The sequence below is a fragment of the Pleurodeles waltl genome, chromosome 5 (assembly GCF_031143425.1).
Source record: "Pleurodeles waltl isolate 20211129_DDA chromosome 5, aPleWal1.hap1.20221129, whole genome shotgun sequence".
In the NCBI taxonomy this organism is placed as follows: Eukaryota; Metazoa; Chordata; class Amphibia; order Caudata; family Salamandridae; genus Pleurodeles; species Pleurodeles waltl.
In genome coordinates, this window is record NC_090444.1 from 918208923 (window position 1) to 918233619 (window position 24697).

General features: G+C 46.8%; 1 protein-coding gene across 5 annotated transcripts in view; it reads right to left on the reverse strand.

The window, feature by feature from the left end:
* The window catches only part of MAP4K3 (mitogen-activated protein kinase kinase kinase kinase 3), a 960603-nt gene that overhangs the window by 169180 nt on the left and 766726 nt on the right, over positions 1 to 24697 (reverse strand). For all 5 annotated transcript variants that reach the window (XM_069235044.1, XM_069235047.1, XM_069235048.1 and 2 more), the window contains one exon: positions 4226 to 4294. In XM_069235044.1, coding sequence (XP_069091145.1) covers positions 4226 to 4294 — 69 coding nt within the window. The remainder of the gene's footprint in view (positions 1 to 4225; positions 4295 to 24697) is intronic.

A 24697-nucleotide genomic window follows, 5' to 3' on the forward strand; every position in this document is an offset into this window, starting at 1 on the left:
ACATTGCAGACTTCGGGTGGAAGGACAAATGCTGTCAACTGTTGCCGCTCAATCTCCATGCATGAAGGCGGAGGTTGGACAGGTTCGGGTGGAGGACCATCCCCTGCTGCTGCGACAGAAGATCCGCCCGAAGAGGCAGTCTGAGTCGAGGATTGATGGACATGCTCAGTAGCTCGGGATACCACACTCTTCGAGCCCAGTCCAGAGCTACCAAGATAACTTGGGCCCCGTCGCTCTTGATCTACTTGAGAACTCTGGGCAGAAGAGGGATATGGAAGGCGTAAAGGAGGCCAGAGTTCCACTCTATACGAAAAGCGTCTCCGAGCGAGTGCCGCCTTGGAAACTCTAACGCGCAAAATAGCTGACACTGCGCGTTCTATGCAGAGGTGAACAGATCTAACCAAGGCTCTCCCCACTTGAGAAAGAGACCTTGCGCCACCTCCGGATGGAGACGCCATTTGTGATCGACAGTGCGTCGGCGGCTGAGTTTGTCCGCTCTGGCGTTGAGAGAGCCCACCAGATGTTGAACCATCAGGGTAATGCCCTGATGTTCCAGCCATGTCCAGAGGCGTTGTGCCTCCTGACATGGGGTCCAGGAACCTACCCCGCCTTGCTTGTTGGAGTACCACATGGCGGTAGTGTTGTCCGTGCACCACTTTCCCTTTGAGAGAGGGAAGGAATGCCTTCAACGCAAGTCTGATTGTTCGGAGTTCCAGCAGGTTGATGTGGAGTCCCGACTCCGCCGGAGACCAGAGGCCTCTGATCTCCGCCTCTCCCATGTGGCCCCCCCCAACCCAGAAGCAACGCATCTGTCACCATTGAGAGATTTGGTTGGGGAAGGGAGAGGGATCTGCCATTGACCAAATTGGGATTTGAAAGCCACCACTAAAGGTCTTTCGCAGTGCCCTCCGAGATCTGGACCATGTCGGAGAGATTCCCCTGATTCTGCGCACACTGGAACTTCAAGTCCCACTGCAGAGCCCACATATGCCACCTGGCATGTGCTACTAGCAGTATGCAGGAGGCCAAGATGCCCAGCAGCCTCAGAGTCTGTCTCACCGAAACCCAAGACCAAGGCTGAAAGATCGGAATCATAGCCTGAATGTCTTGGACTCGCTTTTGGGGAGGATAAGCCTGAAACCGCACTGTGTCCAGAACTGCCCCGATGAAATGGAGCGTCTGAGAGGGAGTCAGGTGTGACTTCGGCACGTTGACAGTGAACCCCAGCTGGTGCAGGAGGTCCGCCGTAGTCTGGAGGTGTGAGACCACTGTCTGGGGCGAAGGCGCCTTTGACATCCGGACGTCTAGGTAGGGGAAGACTGAGACCCCTAACCTGCGCAGATGAGCTAAAACCACCGCCATCACTTTCGTGAACACCCGAGGGGCACTGGTAAGGCCAAAAGGGAGCACCTTAAACTAAAAAGTGCTCGTGACCTACCACGAATCGTAGGTAACATCTGTGGGAAGGCAGGATGGGGATGTGGAAATAAGCGTCTTGCAAGTCCAATGCTACCATTCGGTCTTCTGGGTCTAAGGCAGACAGAACCTGAGCCAGGATGAGCATTTTGAACTTCTCCTTCTTGAGGAAGAAGTTCAGGTCCCGAAGATCTAGGATAGGGAGCAAGCCTTTGTCCTTCTTTGGTATCAGAAAGTAGTGGAAATAACAACCACGACCTACTTCTGGCACAGGGAGCCTTTCTATAGCTCCCTTGGCCAAGAGAACCGCGACTTCCTGGTGCAGAAGCACCAAATGATCCTCCGAAAGGGGATGGAAGGATGGTGGCATATGTGGTGGTGCGGATTCGAAAGGGAGGGAGTAGCCCTTCCGAATGATTTGCAAAACCCACCTGTCCTTGGCGATATGTTCCCAGTGGGGCAGGTGATGGCGGATTCTGCTACCTACTGGGCGGGAGTGAGGGGACGGACTAGGAAGGTTTGGAGGCTGCTGCAGGGGCGGACTGGACAGACCTCTGGTTCCCTGACCCACAACCACGTGGGATTCCTCGCCCCCGGCCACGAATAGTCCAGCCACCGGGCTATGCACGCTGGACAGCCTAAGGACGCGAAAGGGCGCCCCCACCGTGGCCACGAAAGGGACGAAAAGTGAACTGTGGAGGGGCGTGTGGCAGCAGAAAGGCCAAGGGACTGAGCCGTAGCCCGGGACTCCTTGAACCTCTCCAAAGCCGAGTCCGCTTTGTCTCCAAAGAGACGGGTGCCATCAAAGGGCATGTCCATGAGTGACTGTTGGACATCCCCCAAAAAACCAGAAGTACGTAACCAGGCACAGCGCCTCAAGGCCACTGTCGTAGAAACCAATCTGCCCAGAGAGTCGGTCGTATCCAGCCCACAACGGATTGTGAACTTTGCCGCGTCGCTCCCATATTTGACTACTTGGGAGACGATAGCACGGGCCTCCTTCGGTATCTGCACAACCGTATCCCACAGGGAGTGGGAATAACGACCCAAAGGCATGTGGTGTTCACGGACCGCAGCGCGAGGCTGGAGGAAGAAAATAACTTCTTACCAAATTGTTCTAGCCTTTTGGATTCCATATCCGGAGGTGCGGAAGGGAACGCGCCAGAAGAAGAGGACACCTGGATAACAAGACTCTCAGCCGTAGGATGTTGGGACAGGAACTTCGGGTCGTTCCGTGCAGGCCGATGGTGGCAAGCCCCTGTGTTGGGTTTGGACCATGTACCCAAAAGGACGTCAGTGAGGGCTTCATTAAATGGGAGAAGGGGTTCAGAAATAGAAGGCCCAGGCTGAAGCACCTCTGTCAGGAGGTCAGACCTGACTTTGACAGTAGGTAGCTCACGGCCAAGGACCTCAGCCGCCCTACTAACCACCATACCAAAGGTAGCTCCCTCCGCCGTAGCCACGGTAGGAGGAGACAGCATGCCAGAGTCAGGAGAAGTATCAAGACCACTGGCTTCGCCCAAGTCCTGTGCCCAGTCCATAGTAGGGTCTTCCTGGAATTCATAAGGGTCCAGGGACCCCTCCAATTCCTCCACGTATTCGTACCCATAGGAAAATGGGTCAGAATCCGACCTCGGGCGAATAGGGCTCACCGAAGCCGATGTCGGCATCGGCCGACCCCACTCCGAGTCGTCGGGGATGAGAATCGGGTCGATGTCGATAGTGGGCACTACTGATATCGAGATGCGTCACTAAACGACCTGGCGCCGGGGAAGATCTCGACTGTGTGACCAGCGTCGGTGCGGATCCCCATACAGAGACGACCTCGGTGGCCGGGGCGAAGCCGCCAGCGCTGAACCCGAAGGCCCCTCGGGCCCGAAGGCGCCGTATCGGGGTCGGCACGTCCAAAGATGAGGCGCATGGCCCGTAAAACTCCTTGAGTTGGGCGGGGGTCGCTCCGGCTCCGGGAAACTCAGGGAAACGCGGAGCCGATGCAGACGTAGGCTCCGAGGACGGAGGCCTACTTCGTGGACGCTCATCCTGCGTCACGTCGACCGAGCGACGGGGTGAAGTCGGAGAGCTATGGGACTTCACGACGACTTCTTTTTCTTACCGTGACCTGACGACTTCGATGAAGACGAGTGGTGGTGGCTCCGTGACCGACCTTGAGACCTTCCTCTCGAGCGAGATCGGGACTTACGAGGAGTCGAGGGCCGGGCCGCCATCAGCTTTAGGGACCTCTCCCTCAAAGCCTTCGGATGCATCGCCCAGCACTCGGAGCACAACTTCGGGTCGTGGTCACGCTCGAGGCACCACAGACACGATGAGGGTCCGTCACCGACATCAGTCCTCACACGGCTTGAATCCTCAACTCACCAAAGTTCGCACCAAAAAATAGCTGAGGGTAGCTCTCTCAGATCAGCGCGTGGCACGTAAAGAAAAGAACTGACATCACTGAGCGAGGGCGGCGCCTATGCACTACTCCCAACGTCATCACAGCGACCACGATGCCTGCAGAGTCGACCGACGCCACTTACCGACGCGCAAGGGTATTGCTTGAAGAAAAAATCTACGGATCCAGTCTAAAGCCTGGGGGAAAATTCTAAGGTAAGGCATCTGCAACTAGAAGTCTCTATCAGATACTTAAAATGGGAGAACGATCCTAGCAGACAATCCCTTGTTAGTTGACAAGATTTTACAATTTAATTTACTGATGAAAGGACCAGCTGTGGAAGTTGGAGAACTGCTAAAGGAGGTTGAAAGAAAAAGTGCATACAACCAAAGATACAGTTTATAAAACGTGACTTACGATCCAAGCAAACCAGTATGGTGTCTCTTTCCAGCTGTGTAACATGTATAACATTCGTTTGAGGAGTCTCTAAAGAACAAAAAAAATGTATTTACTGTAAGAGCTGAGGGAAAAGTATTATAAAATAACTATTATGATTATGAATTTATTGTATTAGATTTAATAAAAAGCTGTACAATAAATAGGTAAAAGTGATAAAAAGCAGCTAGACAGTAAGTTGATCATCACTGAAAGCACAAAGACAATTTAAACTTTGAGAATGTAACATTTCCAGACATTCTTACATTTAGTCTAGCGTAAGAGGCACTAAGTCAAGTTTAATAATGTTATTTTTCCTACTGCTTTACAATTTTGTGTTAAAAAGCAAAACATTACTGTTTCCTATACTGTTTGTGTCTTCTTTCTGGCAATAAACAAAGACTTCAGATACTTTTTCTGAAACTCAAGATGCTGGGCAAATGCATACTATGTGTTTAATAGTTTTATTCTTGTAATTGCAGAGTCGGCAAGCTTTTGTGGCTGAACAATTCAAGTTCTATGCACCCTCAAATTGGGCTTACAGCAGATAAACAAGAAGAAGTTGTAAAAAAGGACAAATTACTTACCTTTGGTAATGCCTTATCTGGTTGAGACTGTATCTAGCTGCAGATTCCTTACTTTTGAGTTCCCCTAGGCATCAGACTAGATCTGGAAGATTTTCCAGAGTAGTACCCCTGCGGCCCAGTAGGTAGCATCAATCGGCTCCACATCCAGCGTCAGCCGCACTGAAAAGGACACTGGAGGTTATATACAGGAATCATCTAGGCGCGCCAGAGTCAGTTGCTTTTCATGACTTTCCACACCAGAAGCACAGAGCTATGAAGAACACTGACTACTGGTATGACAAAACTAGGGCCTTGAAAGGGGAGTCCCTGCCCCTAGAAATAATTTCACAAAGCTGGGGGGATGGGTAGGTCGGCAAGGTATCTGCAGCTAGATAGTGTCTCTACCAAACAGGACTCGGTGCATGTGCTCTGACCTGGTGTATGTATAATTGCCTTTCCCCAATTGGCATAACCCGATTTACCTTTAAGTCCCTAGTAAATGGTACCAGGAATACCTAGGGCCTGTGGGTCGCAGTGTCTCTCTTGGACTACAGCACTAGTTGTGCCCTGTAGTAGGCTGGCTCAGTTTATGGTGTCCAGGCAACCTTTAGTGACAGTGTTTTTGTGCCTAGATAACCAAAGCTCTCTAGGGGAAGCTGTGGAGAGCAGGAGGAGTGTAAAGCACTTAAAATACCACAGTAGTCAGTCAGTGATAATCACACAAGAAGGAACCACACCAGGTGTTGCAAAAATAAAGCATTCTTTTTTACAACACTAATCCTATACTAACGTTGGTAAATCTCCACTTGGAGATATCTACACACAGAAAATACACTAAGAAACAAGCAGGAAAAACATGGGGCCCTATGGGGAGGGGGGGCAAACCATATACTAAGAAAGTGGTATAAGAATGAAGTTGCGCAACCAAGGTAAGTGTGTTAGAATCCCAAAAGCTGGGGGAGTAAGGAATTACCAGAAGTAAGTATCAGAGGCACCCGGGTGCAGAGTAGTTAACAAGCTAGGTGTCCCATAGGCTAACACAGGACTGTTGTGGTTGGAATTTTCCAGATTCAGGCCCTTTTCCTGTGGACCTCGAGGAAATCAGTTGGCAAAAAGAAGGTTAGATAGTACCCCCATCTGTGGATACCCAGAAGATTAAAGTACCTACACCAGGGATATCTACACACAGAAAATACACTAAGAAACAAGCAGGAAAAGCATGGTGCCCTATGGGGGAGGGGGGGCAAAACCATATACTAAGAAAGTGGTATAAGAAGGAAGTTGCGCAACCAAGGTAAGTGTGTTAGAATCCGAAAAGCTGGGGGAGTAAGGAATTACCAGAGGTAAGTATAAGAGACACCCGGGTGCAGAGTAGTTAACAAGCTGGGTGTCCCATAGGCTAACAAATGACTGTTGTGGTTAGAATTTCCCAGATTCAGGCCCTTTTCCAGTGGACCTCGAGGAAATCAGTTAGCAAAAAGAAGGTTAGATAGTACCCCCACCTGTGGATACCCAGAAGATGAAAGTACCTACACCAGGGAGCCCAGGTGCATCTGGATGAAATTAGATCGGAAACCCTCACTGGAGTCAATGGGAGCCTCGGTTTTCCAGCTGTTGTCATGAGCTGTGGACCAGATAGGTGGAACCAAAAGGAGGATTCCGGAAGTGAAGAACCTGAAATAGAAGGGGACGGTGTTCTGACCACTCAGAGGAGTCCAGGCGGAGCCGGCAGGCAATGCCCACCCTCTTAGAGGTGAAGTTACTGCAGGTCGGTGAAGGATGAAGTACAGCTGCAGAGTCGTGTGGCTGGCTGCCCGGAGATCCTTGGAGTCACCTACGAGCTGTCCTGCGTCAGTCACCAGATTGCAGGTGGGTCAGTGGTCAGCAGGACCACCAACAAGCACTGACAAATGCAAGAAGAAGTTGCAGGAAGTTTGCAGAGTTTCGGGGACTAGCAAGGTCCATGAGACTCAACTCTTGGAGGGGAGTCAGGACGGGCCTTCAGCAGGAAGGAAAGGTAGCCGGAGTCATAGGAGCCCCACGAGTGACCCACTGGCAACAGGCACAGGGAGTCGCAGGGAGGCCTTAGCAGCACAACAAAACAGGAGTCTCACGTCGCAGGAGCCGCAGAGTGGAAGGTGACCTTGGAGTTGCAGAGTACTGGAGGGTGGGGATTCTTGGAGCCTGAAGATCTCATGGAGGAAGAGTTAACAAGCCTTGGCAAGAGCAACAGTCATGCTGCACAGGGTTTCTGATCCAGTGGCTGCAAAAAGGGCCTACCATCTCCCAAGTTGGTCAGAAGCCATGTTGGACCCAGAGAGGACCAAAGAACCACCACCAGTGTTGCATAGCCTTTAAATTACTTCCTGCTTCTTAGATGCAAACAGAGACCATGTGACCATTGGGGATGCACAGCCACGGACGCTGCAGAAATCTTGCAGGACCTGGAGAAACAGTGCTGCAGTTGCAGCCCTCTCACCTAGATACAGACTTGGTTCAGTTCCAAAACAAGATCAGCAGTGGCTTCAGAATCCACGAGCAGAAGATATCTTGCAGAGAGTTCCTTGTAGAGTCTTGTTCAACAAATCTGAAGATCCACCCTTGGGGAAGCCCTTAAGTAACCCAAAATGGGTGTTGCTCACTATCTGCAGTGGCCCACCTATAAGAGGGGGTCAGATACTTCATCTACCTGGCCTAACCAGTCAGACACTCCCAGGGGCCTCTGCTAGTCTTATTTTCAAGATGGCAGAATCATTTGGCCACCTGGCAGAGCTCTGTGAACCTCCTAAGGGAAGATCTGGACAGGAGGTGGTAACTCCCCTGCCCTTTGTGTGGTTTTGTGCCACAGTGGGCAGAACAGTGTCTGGGGGTCTGCAGCAGCGCAGGCTGGCAGGCAGACCCTGCAAGGCTGTGCAGGCAGATCTGGGGGGATCGTCTAAGGAACCCCCAGAGTCCATGGTATCATGCAACTAACACCGGACTCTGTGTAGTTGCATGACGCCAACATGTTTGATATCAATTATATCTAGGTTCGGAGAAGTCATTATGTAGTTGGACTACTTGTGTTCACCAGTGTCCACTACATACCTAAAAATGGCTTCCACGCACTTACAAAGCCAAGGGAATAGAGTCTGAGGTTTGTAGGGGAACCTCTTCTCATGCATGGGGTTCCCTCACACTTCGGAACATGCACCTTGCTTTTGGGCTGAACGGCCTAGCAGAGGGGTGACTTACAGTGTCTAAGTGCAGTGACCACTATATAATGCAAGCCTTATCTCGATAGTGAAAGGCACATGCACCCTTTTAGACGGGCTGCAATGGCAGGCCTGCCAACACAGTTTGCATGGGCTCTCATGGGTGGCAGAATGTATGCTGCAGCCCATGGAAGACCGTGATGTACCGATGCCCTGGGTATCTAAGTACCATATACTAGGGGACTTACATGGGTGCACCTCTATGCCAATTGTGGGGTGTACAAGTTTACCAGCAACCATTTTAAAGGAGACAGAACAGACATTGGGGTCATGTTTAGCAGGATCCCAGTACACTGCAGTCTAAACACACAGATACCAGGCAAAAAAGTGGGTCGAACTATGTCAGAAAGATACTTTCCTACATGCCACCATAAGTACAACAAGGTAAAGCATGGCTCCCAGTCTGCCGCTGCTGCCTGGAAGGGCAGTTTAAAACTGCTAACTTAACTACCATTTAAAGAAATGGAAAGCCCAAACCTCCCTTTTTAGGGTATGCACGTCCCCCTATGGTAGGCCTAACAAGCCCTAGGGCAGGATGCTGCATGTTAAAAGGTGTAAACTGTACTTTCACATGTTCCAGAAGTAAACCTCCTAAATTGTCCCTTTCGCTGTGAGAAGCCTAGTAGCCTCATTGGCAAGAACAAAGAAACAGGCTGGCACCCCAGCTCCACTAACACCTGAATGGGGCTACTAAGGGTTGTACTGTCTGGAATCAAAAGAATCAGTGCATTAACATCGATTTAAAGGGAAAATCTAATTTAGAGTCACTGATGGGCAATGTGCACTTTATAATTTTCCACTTTATATGCACAGGGTTTCCAGTACCCATTAGCTGATGTACACAGGACTTGTCCTGCAAACAACTTTCAGCTCTCCTAGGGAGATGTGCTAAAGAATCCCAAGAAAGACACTAGGGGCTGCAGAGGAGAGAGGTGTTATCTCCCTCCTGAAGGAACAAACAACACAGGTGTTAGCCCAAAAGACGAGAGCTTAAAGTAGAAGACACCTTTGAAGGGCAAATGGGCAACACTTAGGAGAGGGGGTATCTATTGTTTAGGCAGACAGGATGGCACTGGGGACAAGACAAGCTAGTTGTCAAACCGTTTTTTTACAGGGGCATATAACCCCTTGGTAGCCACACCTCTGGGGTGTGGGCTAGGGTGCTCTGAGTGTTGAGATAAGGGTCTCACCATGTTGGTACTGTGCAGAATGGTTCATCCTGGGATAGCCAGATGCCACACATCCTAGGAAGTGGTCATCAGGAGGGTGGGAACCTAGTAGCCCATTGTCTACCAACCATATCCTACTCTGAGGGCATTTAATTAAGATAAATAGGGCACCCCTGGCACCCAGAACTCAGATCTCAACTGACTTGGAAGAAGAATTGAAGAAGGGCTGCCCTGCTGCACCGAGGGACCAGCAAAGAGAGGCTGCACTGACAAAGACTGCACCTGCTGGTTAGCCAAGAGAGGGACTGTGCCTGCCGTGTATTGCTCAATAAGTCGTCTCCAGGAGCCCAGTCAATCAAAGAGAACTCCAAGGGCCAGCTGGCTGGCCTCCTATTCGCAGAACAGGGACACATCAGCTGAAGAAGCCAGCTGGGGCAAGTTGGCAGCTCAAAGTATTTAAACCATTGCCACTGCTGCCATGATGCAGAGTTGCCCAGGAGCCCAGCCCAGGAGTTTTGTTGAAGAGTTGCTGGGATCCTCAGAATGGAAGTTAAAGACTCAGGAAGGATTGGTCTGTGAAGTGACAACAGGTGATAGTGGTGACTGGACTTAGGCCAGACCAGAGAGGACCTTGTAGGACGTCGACCCTAAAACCAGGCCCCATCACCATCTTCATGGACCAAGAAATCCCTGTAGGGAAACCCCTGTTGACTGCATTGTGTTCAAAGCATCCGAAGAGCATCTTCAACATTCTTCATCCCTTGCATCAGGACCACTCAATAGGAATCCATTGCAATGCAGATGAAGTGCCTGGAACTGCTGAAGGACTCCTTCTTCTGTGACGGTAACTGTTCTTGAGGACCCTGCTGGTCCCCTGACTAGCACTCTGCCTTAACTGACTGCCCCAAGTATTTCTAACTGACCACATCGACACTTACCTAAGTTTTAAATCTTTGAAAACGTTTCCAAGTGTCTAATTTGTTGACTCTGACAAGGTTTGTTCGCGGTTGAGTGAAAAGGCATTGATTTATCACTGCTTGTAAAATATATATCTCCTGAACCCAACCCCGCTGGAGTACATCTTTTTAATTCTAGCTTCTAAAATCTAATAAAATTACAGTCTATTTTTTATAAATTGATGTCAGGTTTCTTGAGTGTCATGTCAATTATTTCTTGTTTTGGTGCTGTTTAATGCTCAGCACTCGTTCCTCTGTAAAAGCCTTGCTGCTCAGTGCCACAGCTACACAGGGGTGAGCTGAGGGTTTTACATACGAAAACTACTGGACCGAAAAGGGATCGTAAATGTATTACATGGTGAGGTCGCACAACCACACCATACAGTACACCCCATTTCTCACACGGGCAATTTCATATTTTCAAATACATAAATTTCCCTCTGTTGATTGTTTATATTTGACTTACTACTGATCAATATGTAAAGTGTTTATCTGGAGGGTCCTTCATTAAGCAAAAACAAACAAACCTACCTAAAAATGTGTTAACTCTATGATTTTCCAATCAAGGTTTTGACACTGGCATCCAATGTTAAAACTTTGGTGCATGACACTATGAATTTTGAAGCTTACTGTGTGTTATTTTTTTTTTTTTTTTTTTTTTTTTTTTAAAAACAGCCACCCCTATGAAATCACTCCCAATGGCGATACAGGAGTAGGGGGAGAAGTTTGTCCATCTCGTGCACATCAGACTGATAATGACATATGACAAGAGTCCACTAAGGCTTCAGCATCTGATCTGCTGTAGAAAGACATATACATTGAATGCTGGCTCACAACAGATCGGATTAGTGTTAAAGATATATGTCCATTGTTTTAAATACAACTTTATCTCTTGTGACATGCTTACCCACAACACTGTGAACTAACATATTTCTGTCTAAAGCAACTGCCACATGAAAAGTAAATGCTAAGGTACTTCACATCTGAACAAGATCTAAAATGGCAGTCATCAAATGACCTACAATAAGCTGGAGAACTACACACAGCAATGTACGGCACAGGAAGAAGCCTAATAACCAAACCCTCCAACACTGAGAGACAACGAGAATCTCAAACAAGGAAGGTATTTCGGATTTCCTCAAAATATTTGGAAAGCAACACCAAATAACCATTAAGAATTGTAATCTGCATCTCTTTCTTTGGCAAGGTATAACATAAATTCAGGACTTCAGAGAAGGAAACTCTAAGAGGCAAGTAAAGGGTTGGAGATGCTCACACTAGTTTGTTGTCTTCTTGGCATCATGCCTTGTTGATGTGCAGAATCATAATATTTCAAGGTATAGGTCATAAAAGACTAGTGAACTATAGATTTACTGTTTGAATTCTTTAATCCTGTTTCCTTGCACACAATAGTCACAGTCAACAAGTGTTTTGTCCCCTCTAATGGTGAGCAGGCTTGGCTTTTTCGGGCCTGTAATGATCAAGTTACATACCTTTGATAACACCTTATCTGATAGAGACTCTATCTAACCACAGGCTCCTTACCTTACAATTATCCCCAGGTGTCAGACTTGATCTGGATATTTTTAGTGAGCAGTAATCCTGCACGCTGGTAGGTGGTGTCTTCTGTATTCGCGTAGTGTCATCAGCACCAGAAGTGAAAAGTGCACTGCCTATACAGGCGCCACCTCAGCACGCTAATGTCAGCTTCTTTTAGCCACGTTCCACAACAGGAGCGTGGAGCCACTAAGAACACTGACCACTGATGTGAAAAACTAGGGCCCTCAAAAGGGACAATCCAGTCCCTAGAAATCTGTTGACAGAGCGGGGAGGATGGGTGGTCCGGTAAGAAATCTGCAGATAGATATTGTTTACGAAATAAGACATTACCAATAGTAAGCAACTTGTTCATCTGGTAGAGACTTCTAGCCGCAGATTCCGAACCAAGAATAGATACCCAAGCAATACCTCCCGGGAGGTAGGTCTGCAAAACTGTTCCACACTAAAAAGTCCTGCAGAACGAGAAAAGTGCCTGTCCCGATAGACCTGACTGTTCAAGCAGTAATGCCTTGTAAACTTGTATAGAGCAGCACATGATGATGCTGGCAGATGTTTAAGACCAGAATTCTAAGTGCAAATGCAGTGGTTGCAGCCTTAGTTCTAGAGGAATGAGCATGCGAGCCCTCAGGAGGTAGCATCATGGCCAATGCGTAGCAGATCTTCATACAAAGCCGGATAATCAGGAGAAGGTCTGTTTCTGCACGGCGTTCCCGTTCTTTGCTCTGATATACCCCATGAAGAGTTGGTCATCCACCTGGAACTCTTTTGTGCAGTCAAGGAAGAATGACAAAGCTCTTTGTGGGTTCAGTCAGAGGAGTTGATCCTCTTACTTCGATGGATGTGGCAGAATGCAATGTAGGAGGGTGATGGACTGGCCTACATTAAAGATAGTGCCAACTTTTGGCAGGAAGGAAGCTTTAGTGCGAAGAAACAACATGTCTGGGAAGAAGGTCGGGTATGAAGGATTAGATGAGAAAGACTGAAGCTTACTGACCCTCTGGCAAATATTATTGCCACAAGGAAGGCCGTCTTGATGGTAAGGATCCCGCAAGGACAGTTGTACAGTAGCTCAAAAGGAGCACACATGAGGTAAGTGAGCCCTAGGTGAAGGTCCCAGTGTGGAATGATGAAGGGTTAAGGTGGAAACATGAGTTGCAGACCTTTCAAAAAACCCATTTACAAGAGGGGATTTGAACAGAGATGGCTAATCTGGCAACAGTAGAAAGGCGGAGATGGAAGAAAGACAACCCTTTAAGGTGCCCAAAGCAGAGCCCTGCTGGGCAAGAAAACGTATAAAGAGAAGGACTTGAGAGAGAGAGCAGACAGAGGGTCACACTGTTTCTCTACACACCATGACACAACCTTGCCCCAATAGCAGACATATACTGTCTTAGTAGAGGGACGCCTGGATGCCAAGATAACAGTGCAGACTTTGGTCGGAATGTCAAAGACTGTCAATTGTCGCTGCTTAATCTCCACACATGAAGGCAGAGCGTTGACAGGTTCGGGTGGAGAACCCTTCCCTGCTGCTGCAACAGATGGTACTCCTAAAGTGGCAGCCTGATCGAAGGACCGATGGCCATGCTCAACAGCTCAAACCCTCCAAGATCAGTCTGGATCCACAAGGATGACTTAAACCCGGTTATTCCTGATCTTCTTGAGAACTCTGGGCCTGAGTATGGGCTGAAAGGTGCACAGGAGCCATGAGCTCGAGACTGCGTCACCTTGGAAACTCCAGAATGCAGAACTGCTGGCACTGTGCATTCATGGAAGTGGCTAACAGATCTAACCAAGGCTCTCTCTACTGCTGAAAGAGAACTTGTACCACCTCCTGATGGAGACTCCATTCGTGATCCACCACGCATCTTCGGCTCAGTTTGTCCACCCTAGTGTTCAGAGAGCCTGCCAGGTGTTGAACCATCAGGGATATGCCCTGATGTTCCAGCCATGTCCAGAGGTGCAGGGCCTCTTGACTAAGGGTCCACCACCAGACCCCACCCTATTTATTGCAGTACCATTAGGTGGTGGTGTTGTCCGTTAATACCTGAACCAGCCTCCCTTGACGAACAGTAGAAAGGTTGGGGAAAGAAGAGGAGTCTGCTGCTGACCCAATTGTGGTTTGTTAACCACAGCTGCAGATCTTTTGCAGTTTCCTCCGAGATCTGGACCATGTCAGAGATAATTCCCGTGATGCAGAGCCCACTGGAACTTCAAGTCCCACTGCAGAGCCCGCAGGCAGGAGGCCCTGAGGTGCAGCAGCCTCAGTCAGTTTCACCGAAATCAAGGATAGAGCCTGAAACACTGTTATCATAAACCGAATATAATGGACTTGCCATTAGGGAAGATAAGCCCAAAGCTACACCATGACCAGTACAGTTCCGATGAAAGGGAGTGTTTGAGAGGGAGTCACGTGTGACTTCAGCAAGTTGATAGTGAATCCCAGCAAGTGCAGGAGGTCTGTAATAGTCTGTAGGTGGGAGACAACATCTTGGGGGTGAACCCGCTTTCAACAGCCAGCCATTGGATATGGAAAAGCTTGGTTCCCCTATTCTACGCAGATGAGCTGCAACCACTGCCATCACCTTGGTTAACAGCGGAGGGGTGTCGGTAAGATCAAAGGGGAGCATGGTGAACTGAAAGTGCTCATGGCCTTCTGTGAACTGCAAGTAACGTCTGTGGGCAGGCAAGACAGGAATTTGCAAATATACATACTGCAAGTGCAACACAACGATCCAGTCTCCCGGGTCTAGGGTAGACAAGACTTGAGCGAGAGGAAGCATTTTGAACTTCTTCTTTAGGTAGAAATTGAGCAGGCAGAGGTCCAGGATAGGACAAAGGCAACCGTCCTTTTTAGGCACCAGAAAGTAGGAATTACAATAATAACCTACTTCTATTGTTGGCACCCTCTCTAAGGCTCCGTTGGTCAAGAGAACCATCACTTCCTGGTGGAGTCTCTGTTAGCCTTTCATAAGTGGATGGCATGTGTGGGGTAGTCACAAAGGAAAGGGAGAAGCCCCTTCAGCTTATCTGGAAAACCAAATGGCCTGATGTCATCAACCTCCAGTGGTGCAGGTGATGGCGTATACTGCCTCCCGCTGGGTGCCCATGATGAAAAAAGGGGTTTGGAGGCTGCCGGGCCTGGGGAACGAGGGGCATGGAGGAGACTGGCTCCACCTCTGGCTGCCCTACCCATGGGTTCTGGGGGCAATGCGTCCTTGGCCAAGGCAGAGGCTGGGGAGCTTGTTTGCTGTGGTGGCTGTGCAGGTAAGGAAGCTGCTGAAAGCCCCTTATGTGGCCACAAAAGGAGTGAAAGGCGGACTAGGGTTTAAGAGGGGCCATGGAAAGGCCCAAAGACCTGGCCATTGCTCTGCTGTTCTAGAAGCCGTTCAGCACTGAGTCTGTCTTCCCTCTGAAGAGACAGGAGCCATCATGGGGAATATCCATGAGAGAAGGCTTGGACATCTCCGGAAATGCCAGATGCTCTCTGCCAGGTGTGGAGTTGTAAGGCCCCTGACACAGAAACCCGCTCTGCCCAGTGAGTTGATTGTGTCCAGCCCACATCTGATTGTGAACTTGGCTGCATCTCTCCTGTCTTCCATAGACTGGAAGGCCCGAGATCATGGGCAGCATGTGTGCAATCAAGTCCCACAGTGCATGGGAGCAATGGCCCAAAAGGCATGTGGTGTTCATGGACTGCAGTGCCAGGCTGGTGGAAGAAACCATTTTCTTGCCTAAGGTGTTCAGCCTCTTGGATTCCCTTCCCTCTTCCCTAGCCGGTGGGGTGGTAGGGAATGCACCAGGGATTACACAAGACTAGAGGTTTGGACCACCAAGCTCTCCGGGGTAGGGTGCTGCGTGAGGAAACTGGGGTCACCTAAGGCGCAGAGATGGCGACCAGGTTACAAGCAGGACATCCGTAAGGGTGTAATTAAAAGGGAGAAGTGGCAGGCTAAGGTCCAGGACCTCAGCAGCCCTTTTCATCACCATGCAAAAGAGGCTCCCTCCTGCGTAGCTATGGTAGGAGAGTCCATGCCAGTATCTGGGGGGGTGTCTAGTCCCCTGGCGTCCTCCAAGTCCTTACACCTGTCCTTGTTAGGGTCTAGGGGCTGGTATTCCACAGGGTCCAGTGACCCTCCCAATCTTTCTCAAGTCCAAACCTACAGGAACAGAGCTCAGGCTCTGGCCTGGAGGGTTTGGTTCCAGTTGGTGCAGGCGTTGTTGTTGGACGACATTCCTCTGGTTCCGTGCTGGAGTTGGGGATGAGAATTGGGATGGCACCACTGGAGGGAGCTGGCAGCACTGCAGCATTGACATCGAGATCAGAACTGGAAAAGGTTGAGGTGGTACAACCAATGCCGGTCTGGAACCATCCATAGATCCAGGAGGCCCAATTAGTGCTGGCGGAGGAACCGCTGGCAGAGAACAAGCAGGGGCCCCTTCCGAACCTGCAGACTCAAATGTGCACCAGTGAGGATGGGCTACCCCAACTATGAGGTGCTTCGCCTCATAAAAATTACAAAGTTAGGTGGGGGTCTCTTCTAGCTGATCATCCAATCTGTGGTCTTCTGTGCAATGAAAGTAGTAATCTACCCCTCTCCTGGGATCTAGTCAATGGAATTTCTCCTCCTCCTTTGTGGGTTGATGGGGGAAGGTAAAAAGTGGTAAGAATGATGGATTTGGCAAGAAGGAAGAGGTTGACCACTCTGCGAAGGAAAGCAGATATGGTTTGTGACACCAACTTGTCTGTAAAAAATACGTTGTGAATGGAGGTCGACATCTAAGGGTTTTTAACTCAATAACTCTCCTAGAAGAAGTTATTGCAACCGAAAAATATGTTTCTAATAGTTAACAATGATAAACACAAACGGTTTGGTGGGAACAAGGTTTTTTAACAAATGGCCATTATTATTGATGTGCATTTTTGTGGAATGCTGTGTTTTCTAGGTTGCCAGAGGATTCCTCCTTATGGAAGAGGTGGTCTTACACACTTAGTCGTGTCTTGCTTCATTATTGATCACCTCTCCCCACCCTGGTTGGAGAGTGCCACCAGGGTGGCTCGACTTTTCAGTAAACCTACAACAAAGGGAGTTCTTAGATTAAAGCTACTAGATAGTAGTGGGATCCAGATCAGTTAAAAATACCTCACAGGCTAACGGTAGATATTACCTTTAATAATGGTGCCCGTGGATATGGTTAAAAACGTATGGATGGCAAATGTGAGTATAATGACTTAATCCATCTTCAGAAACCAACAAGTTTCTGCCGTCACTCTGAGCCTATCCTGGTCTAAGGCATTCTACATGGCTACGGATCCCTATTTATGAGAGGTGTAATAGCACCTACCCTACTCAATGGAAAAAAATAGACACACAAGTCCTACTTGAGTAAGAAATAATCTTCTAAGCACCTATTGGAAAAAGGTAAAGAGACATACTTTTTAAGGGTATAATATCCCTTAACCCCCAGTTCCTGTACAGTACCGGCGCACACACAACGTGGACATGCAGAATAGAAAGCACTGCAAAACACTGTAAACAAGGTGCCTACTTAGTGCTAGGAAAACAACATGCGTTCTACATTACTGATTAATACACAGCAGAATCTTGATAACTGCGGGCAAAAACATTAGCTTGTGCCCACATTTTTAGATCCAAAAGGGACATATCACACCACAGCGTGGGCACCCTGTGGAAATGGACCTCACTTGTCGCTTTAAAAATCTTTACACTACACTTGAGGGGTACAGGCTTCTGGTCTGCGGCTATCATGCTGTCCTTTATTGTCAGACACTGAAGCAGAGAAGGTAAAAACATACATAGGCGAGACAGTGTTAAATGGTTCACTTATCAGGAGGATACACTAGGGACTTAAAAACTGGTTTCCTTGGGGTCCTCAGGGAAGGGTCCTGAATCTGAATTCTAACCGCGACGGTCCTGTGTTAGCCTATGGGGCACCCAACTCGATAACTATCCTACTTCCGTGTGCCTGTGGGATTTCTGATACTTACCTCTGGTAATTCCTTACTGCCCCAGCCTTTGGGATTCTAACAGACTTACCTCATTTGGACACCTCCATTCTAATACTTCTTTCTTAGTATATGGCCCCCCCCCCCATTGCATTTCTATCCTTTTCCGATTTGTTGAAAAGTATAGGTATTGTGCGTAGATATATCCAAGTGGAGATAGATAAAAGATAAGTTAGTACTAGTGTTGTAATAAAGTCTTCTTTATTTTTTTAACACTTGGTGTGGTCCTTATGTGTGTGAATATCACTGACTGACTATTGTGTTAAGGTAAGTGCTTTATACTCACCCTTGATAAGCCTGAGCTGCTCTTCAGAGCTACCCCTAGAGAGCTTTGGTTATCTAGGCACCAAAACACTATCATTAAGGGTTGCCTGGACTCAATATAGGGTGCCACACCATAGGTGTACACCATAAACTGAGCCAGCCTCCTACATTGTGATCAGATCCAAGGCATCATAAATAAATGGTATGGGGATCTGTTATGGACATCTGCCCTTCACAATCCCTGCAATTTGTAAACCCTGACTTCTTTGTAGGAGAGGTTCTGAAAGCTAGGAGGAAAGATTTTCCTCAGTAAAGCAGCTCCAGGTGTGAGTTGAAGGTGTGGAAAAAAGGGAACTGTCGTTGCTGCGCAAGCTTTGAAGTTTCTGGATCCGAGTCACATGCCTGGGGTGAGGAATCTTCATGAAGAAGCATCCATCTGAATATAAGAACGTCTTCTGCACAAACATGCTGTAGTGTTGTCTCGGTCAGACTGACTGAGGCAGCCATATGCACTGAAAACCGCAAATGTGCATATCTTAGGTCACTTACGAAAAAAGTGTTTGAGTAGTTATGTGTTGTGGGACGTTTTACATGTGGCAACAAGTTAAAGGTAGGTAGGTATGAGGTTTGGTTCACTAGGATCTATGGTAGACGCAGTGCATGCTTATTCTTTGGTTGTTAGCAATAGTGAGGGCTTGAAAACTTACCTATTTTTACCCTTTAGGGAAATATAACAACTTTTAGTCTTGTAACTGGTCAACAAAGTGTCTGGAAAAATGTGTCGGTCTAGCAGAGGCAGAAAAAGGAAGACAACAGGCTGTTATTAATATGTTTGGTGTAGTACTGCTACCGAATGAGGGTATGGCTGGGGTGATTCAATGCTTGGAAATGCAGGGTTGGTGTTTAAGGGCAACAAGAGCCAGACCTGCTATTGGGATAACCATTTGGACAGAACAAATAATTCGAATCATGTGAAATTAGTGCTTGTGCGGACAGATGAGTCCAGTTCCCATACTGGCAGAATAGAAATTCTCAGATCGTTTTGATTGTTTAAAATCAAAGTACACAAAAACATCCAGATTGTTGTTCAAAAAAACTAATTTCAGGGCTGTATTGAGTCACAAAAGAAGACCACAGAAAAGTACATAGTTATGCGTGGCCAAAAAGCGAGGGACTGGTGAAATTTCTAGGGGTTCATGTCCTGTGAGTGCAGAGAAAAGATTGTACTTTGATAAAAGGTTTTTAAGTAATTGTAACAAATTCTGCAGGCTTCATGGAATTAAGGGGCAGAGGCATAATCAAATGCATGGTAGTTTATGTCAAAGGGCGTGGAACCGGAGATGTTTTGTAGAGGTTCAATACGCGTGGGTATGGTGGAAAAGTTGTACCTGGATTAGAAAAAGGTCTGTAATCCTAAAGGATTCTGCTGTCCAAAAATGTCTTGCTCTTTCAGCATTGAGTACTGCTGGCATCTTTTTATGGCGGCTATTTCATTGCTCGATGATGGAGAATTCTGAAGTGATTCATTCATCTGACGAAGATGCAAAATGGACCGTTAAAATGGAGGCCATATTTAAAAAAAGGGGGCTTGTAATGTAGAATGTAGTCTCTCAGGATAGAGGGAGATGGAAAATGACACCATCATGTGTTCGGATGCTTTATCCTAATGGATAGTGAACCTGGAGGTGATGGGTTTGGGAAAACCAAGGTAATGTTACTTGTCATGGAGGTGTTTCTGTAGGGTAGTCACAATATGACAGCCATACTGGGTATGTACGTTCAGCCTGGTTTGACTCTTAACCGGTAAATATTGTTGAGACTTTGTGATTAGTACCCCAGTTACATACATCACAGAATATATTCAAATACAAGCAATTTGTCGAATATGGAGAATATAGTTAGAGGTTTTTGGTCTATTGAAAATATGCGTGTCTTGCTCACAGCAATACGGAACAAGTCAAACTCCCAGTGACATTCATAGTGAGAACAATAAAAGTGCAACTGTTTGTACGGAATATCGTCTTATGTATAGAAAATCAATGATGAAATTAACATAGTGACATGGCCACTGACCCTGAATGGAAGATAATCAATTGTATGGGTTTCGCACGGAGCTCTTGCATGTCAATAGATGTATACAGGTGATGAACAACAGTACATTTAGTAACATTAGAGACACAGTTTAGCATGATATAATTTCACAGGCTGCTATTCAATCATGGGTATTTACTAACGTTGATGTATTCATACACTTGAAAATAAATGATGCTTATTACATTAATTGAATATCTGGTTTCCGGTCTACTGTTTGTTTGCAACGTGGCAATATTTACTTATTTACTGACACAGTGAGGAGGGGGCCATACCAACAAGGGGTTGCCAGCGCATGCCCCATTATACACGACAAATCACTAATGCAATCATTAGAGCTACCGAATCCATACCTCTACACACACACTTTCTCTATATACGAAAACTTTAAGAGCCCCAGGATTCTGCTGATTGCACCAGGGGAGGCACATTATACAGGCACCCCAAGATCTTCTGTCTGGCAACCATCAGAATGTCGAGCACTGTGGGATATTAGAATGTTAAGAATAGAATCAAAATAGGGATATAATGTAGAATAAGGAATGGAGTGGGAACAGGAACATCGTGACCAGCAGCTACTGGTGACTGTGTTCGTTTCATGTCGTGCTGGCATTGTTCTTGAATTTTACAGACATTCTTCTGTAACCTGAACATTAAATGTTCCTGTGCAACTTATTTACGTGCTTCCTTTCTTAAGAAGCACTTTATCAGATAAGTCTTGTCTACACAAACCTCAAGTGCGAAATATGCAATTGCGGGCTGTTCGCATTGCAGCACAATAGACAACACCCCTTCAGATATAGAACCACCAAGGGACTGGTTGTCTTCACTCTCCTTAGAATCCCAGGATCAGTGTCTCCCATCCCTCGGAGTCCATTCAAACCCTCCAGCATCAACATTATTTGAAACTTAATGTATCTTTTGAAAACCATCTAAGCAGAAAGCATGGCAGTTAAAGGAGTTCAGCACTGCATCTTCCAAAGCGCCTCTCCCTTGGAAACAGAACTGGCACTTTCTATTCTGGAGGGCTGCAAATATATCCACAAGAAGCTCCCTCAGCCAAATTATATTACAAAAGCCTTCACTATTTAAAGATTTAGATTTAGCATAGGAACTCCTGCTGGTAAATGCAGCCGGCGGTCCGTAGCGCTTTATTGCCAGATGTGAGAGTTCTAGGAGGGCAGTAATGACACAATTTATTCTTTAAGTAAGTGGGGGCTTTACACATCTAAGACTTGAGGGCGAGGCAACAGATCCTAAAGACAATTCACTTTCTGACCAGAAGCCAAGGGAGAGCTCTCATGATAGAAACCAAGGGAGAACCTGCTGGAAGGAAAGAGACCAGGCATGCAGCAGTGTTTTGCACCACACCTGAAGGTGGACAGTAAGGTGTCATTTGCGGCCATAAGCAGTGCGTTGCCATAGTCAGGGCAACTTATGACTAGGGCCTGGGCCAGAGTTTTCCTTGCAGATGATGTTAACCAGGCAAAAACTTTCTTCAGTAGTGGTATGGTTGCAAAGCAAGCGCCATAGATTGCAAATATATGGTCTCACAGAAGGGCTTGATCTAATTTGATGTCCAGATTTGTCACGGCTTGCCTGGGAGAGGGAGTTGCACAGAGTTCAGAAGGCCACCAGTCAGGAGACCAGAGGTGCTGGGCTTTGCCGAACACCAATATCTCTGTTTTATCACTCTTCAGTTGGAGACAGTTTGCAGTCATCCAGGCAGCAATCCTTCCTATACGACCAATGAACTGGTGGTTTACACCATCAAAATCCTGCTCAAACGAGATGATCAGCAGGTTATCATCCGCGTACGATTTATAACATTAAAGCCACAAGATTTAACAATCGGGCCAAAGGGGGCTATGTAAATGTAAAATAACGTCAGGCTCAGGTAGGAGTCCTGAGGCACCCCTTTGTTGATGGACATGGTACAGGTCTTAAACCCAGCATGATCATTTGTGTTCAACTGTCTAGGAAGTCAGCGAGTCACAATAGGGCACTGCCAGAGATGCCAATCTCACGAAGCCTGTACAACAATATTTCATGTGAAACGGTGTCAAAGGCTGCAGACAAATCCAACAGCATGAGCATGGCAGAGGCACCATCATATAAAGATAGATGGATGGTGTTTATAACTGCCACTAAAGCAGTCTTGGTGCTGTGGCCGGCTCTGAAAATAGACTGGGAGGAAACAAGCACTTTAAAGCCCTCCAAAAATGCTCCAGAAGAAGCTGCTTATTGACTAGGCTTTTCAAAACGTTTCCCAATAGTGGGAGAAGTGCGATGGGGCTGTAGTTGGATAAGCTCTTTGGGTCTACAGCGGAGTTTTTTTTTTTTTTTTTTTTTTTAAGTATTGGGGATACCAGAGCAGCCTTCCAGGCTAGTGGCATTTTAGGATAAACTGAAAAGCTAAAGAATGGTACGAGCAATCAGAGTTGAAAGTTTAGCGGAGATCTTAGGAGGACATAGGTCGCAGGTGAACCAGATTTAGCTTTAGCCAAGAGTTCCTGAATTTGATCTGAAGTAAAATGTTCAAATCTGTCTGGGAAAGGGTGGCAGAGAAGATGGGAGAACAATAAGGAGATCTGAAACAATCTGACGATGATTGTGGGGAAACTTCTTGTAAATTAAATCTATATTTTCCTCAATATAGTCAGGAAGGGCTGTGGCGTTTAGCCAGGTTTTGGTGAACAAGCATGAACCTGGAGAAAGCGAAAATTAAAGATCCCAGATTTCAGTTGTACGTTTGAGCAATGACCTGATGTTATATTAAATGCTTAGGAGTTTCTGGGTGAGGCTGGGTCTAATCCTTAAAGTATTGACTGAAGGCAAAACTGGTCAGGTCAATGGAAGGGGGGGAGGGGTTCAGTGTGCCAGCATGTGAGTGAACTCTCCCCTAATCACTGGAGAAGGTGAGAACAGGCTCTTGAGGGCCTCGGCTATCACAGATGGGGACAGGCAGGAAAACCTGTAGGTTTTACATGCAACCAGACCGTACAAACTCAGATGGGGAAAACATTTGCAGGATGGCCCAAACCTGCGAATGGTTGTCACCAATTTTACACAGTGCTGTGGCAAAGTAACTTACTCTGTCGTAAGAATAGCTTTTTTAACTGCAGAGTCAGGGGTCCAGACTCCTGGCGACGCTCGGGTGTGAAATCCTTCATGTTTTGTCTAACTTTTAAATCTCTCTTATCACCAGGAAACAAGAAGCACTCCAAGGTAACAAAGGAAAGGAAAGCAATACATATTTTGTAGATAAAAAACACTCATCTGAAACAGTTAATTAACAACACATTTTTATCTTCTAATGTGGACTGTACTACTTCTTCTGATTATGTTCCATTAGCAATTTAAAAAGTGAGCAATCGGGAGTTCCACATAAAAGATTACTAAGAAGAAGTTATTCTTCTGTCAAAATAGTTAGGCAGCTGGAACAGCAAGATTCAAATGCCTGTATTTCCTGCTACCTAGGGGCTGGGAGGGAATTTTGGACTGGTAATCAAGGAGTGTTTGGAGTTAAAATCCTCTACTACATGGACTTGTGATGTTTCCATTAGTCTGCACCAGTTTTAAGTTGTGTTTTTCGATTCTTATGTGGCAGTACATCTTGATTATGCTGTCATAACTCAGACAGCTTCAGAGGAGGCAAGATGTGTCTCGCACAAATCTATAACTGAAAGTTAAGACCCGTTTTCTTTACAACCAAGCTTGACTAGATGACTCCCAATCTAGCACCATGATGTCATTAAAACTGACATAGCAGTTCCGGAAAAATAATATGCTAATCACCTTGATTTGATTTGCTGATGTGCAAAGCATCATTTCTGATGAATATATTATCACATTTGCAGATTCTTAAGTTTGAAATACCCAGTAAGGATTGGATTGGAGAAATCCTTTCAATTTATTTAGAAAGAACAAGTGGCTTCAGTTTGCCGACGGACATTCTAAACAACTTGGACATTCATCAGAAGCGACAAAGTCTAAAGAATAACTGGTTCAATAACTGAATGTTCCGTTATTTGAACATTTCTGCCAAAATGAAATTAGGAATGTTTCAAGGTACGATGGAGATTAACAATAAAGAAGCTGCAAGGGAATTATATATTCTAAACACTGTCATAAGATAAGGAAAATTTAATTTACCTTTTAAGCATCTGTTCATGGCATGCAGTGCGGTAGATCAACATACTCCAGCCATCTATTGTTGGACTCAGACGTGTGCAATGTGTTTTTCTTTGAAGAAGACTGAGTCATGAGCTACAGTGACTCCACCTATCACTGGTAATGCGTATGGGCATTGGCTTCATTGCTAGACTGTTTTTGTCGCAGGCTGGGTGAGGATGAAACACAGATGAAGATAACCATTCAAGGAATTAAGAAAGCAAGATATCTGCAACAACACAAGGCTTCCGAGGAGGAGGGTGAGCACATGTGAATCTACAGCACTACATGCCATGAACAGATACTTACAGGGTAAGTAACATTTTCTGTTCATGACATGTGTAGCTGTAGGTACACATGCTTTGCATAGACTGAAAAGCAGTCTTCACCTATGCT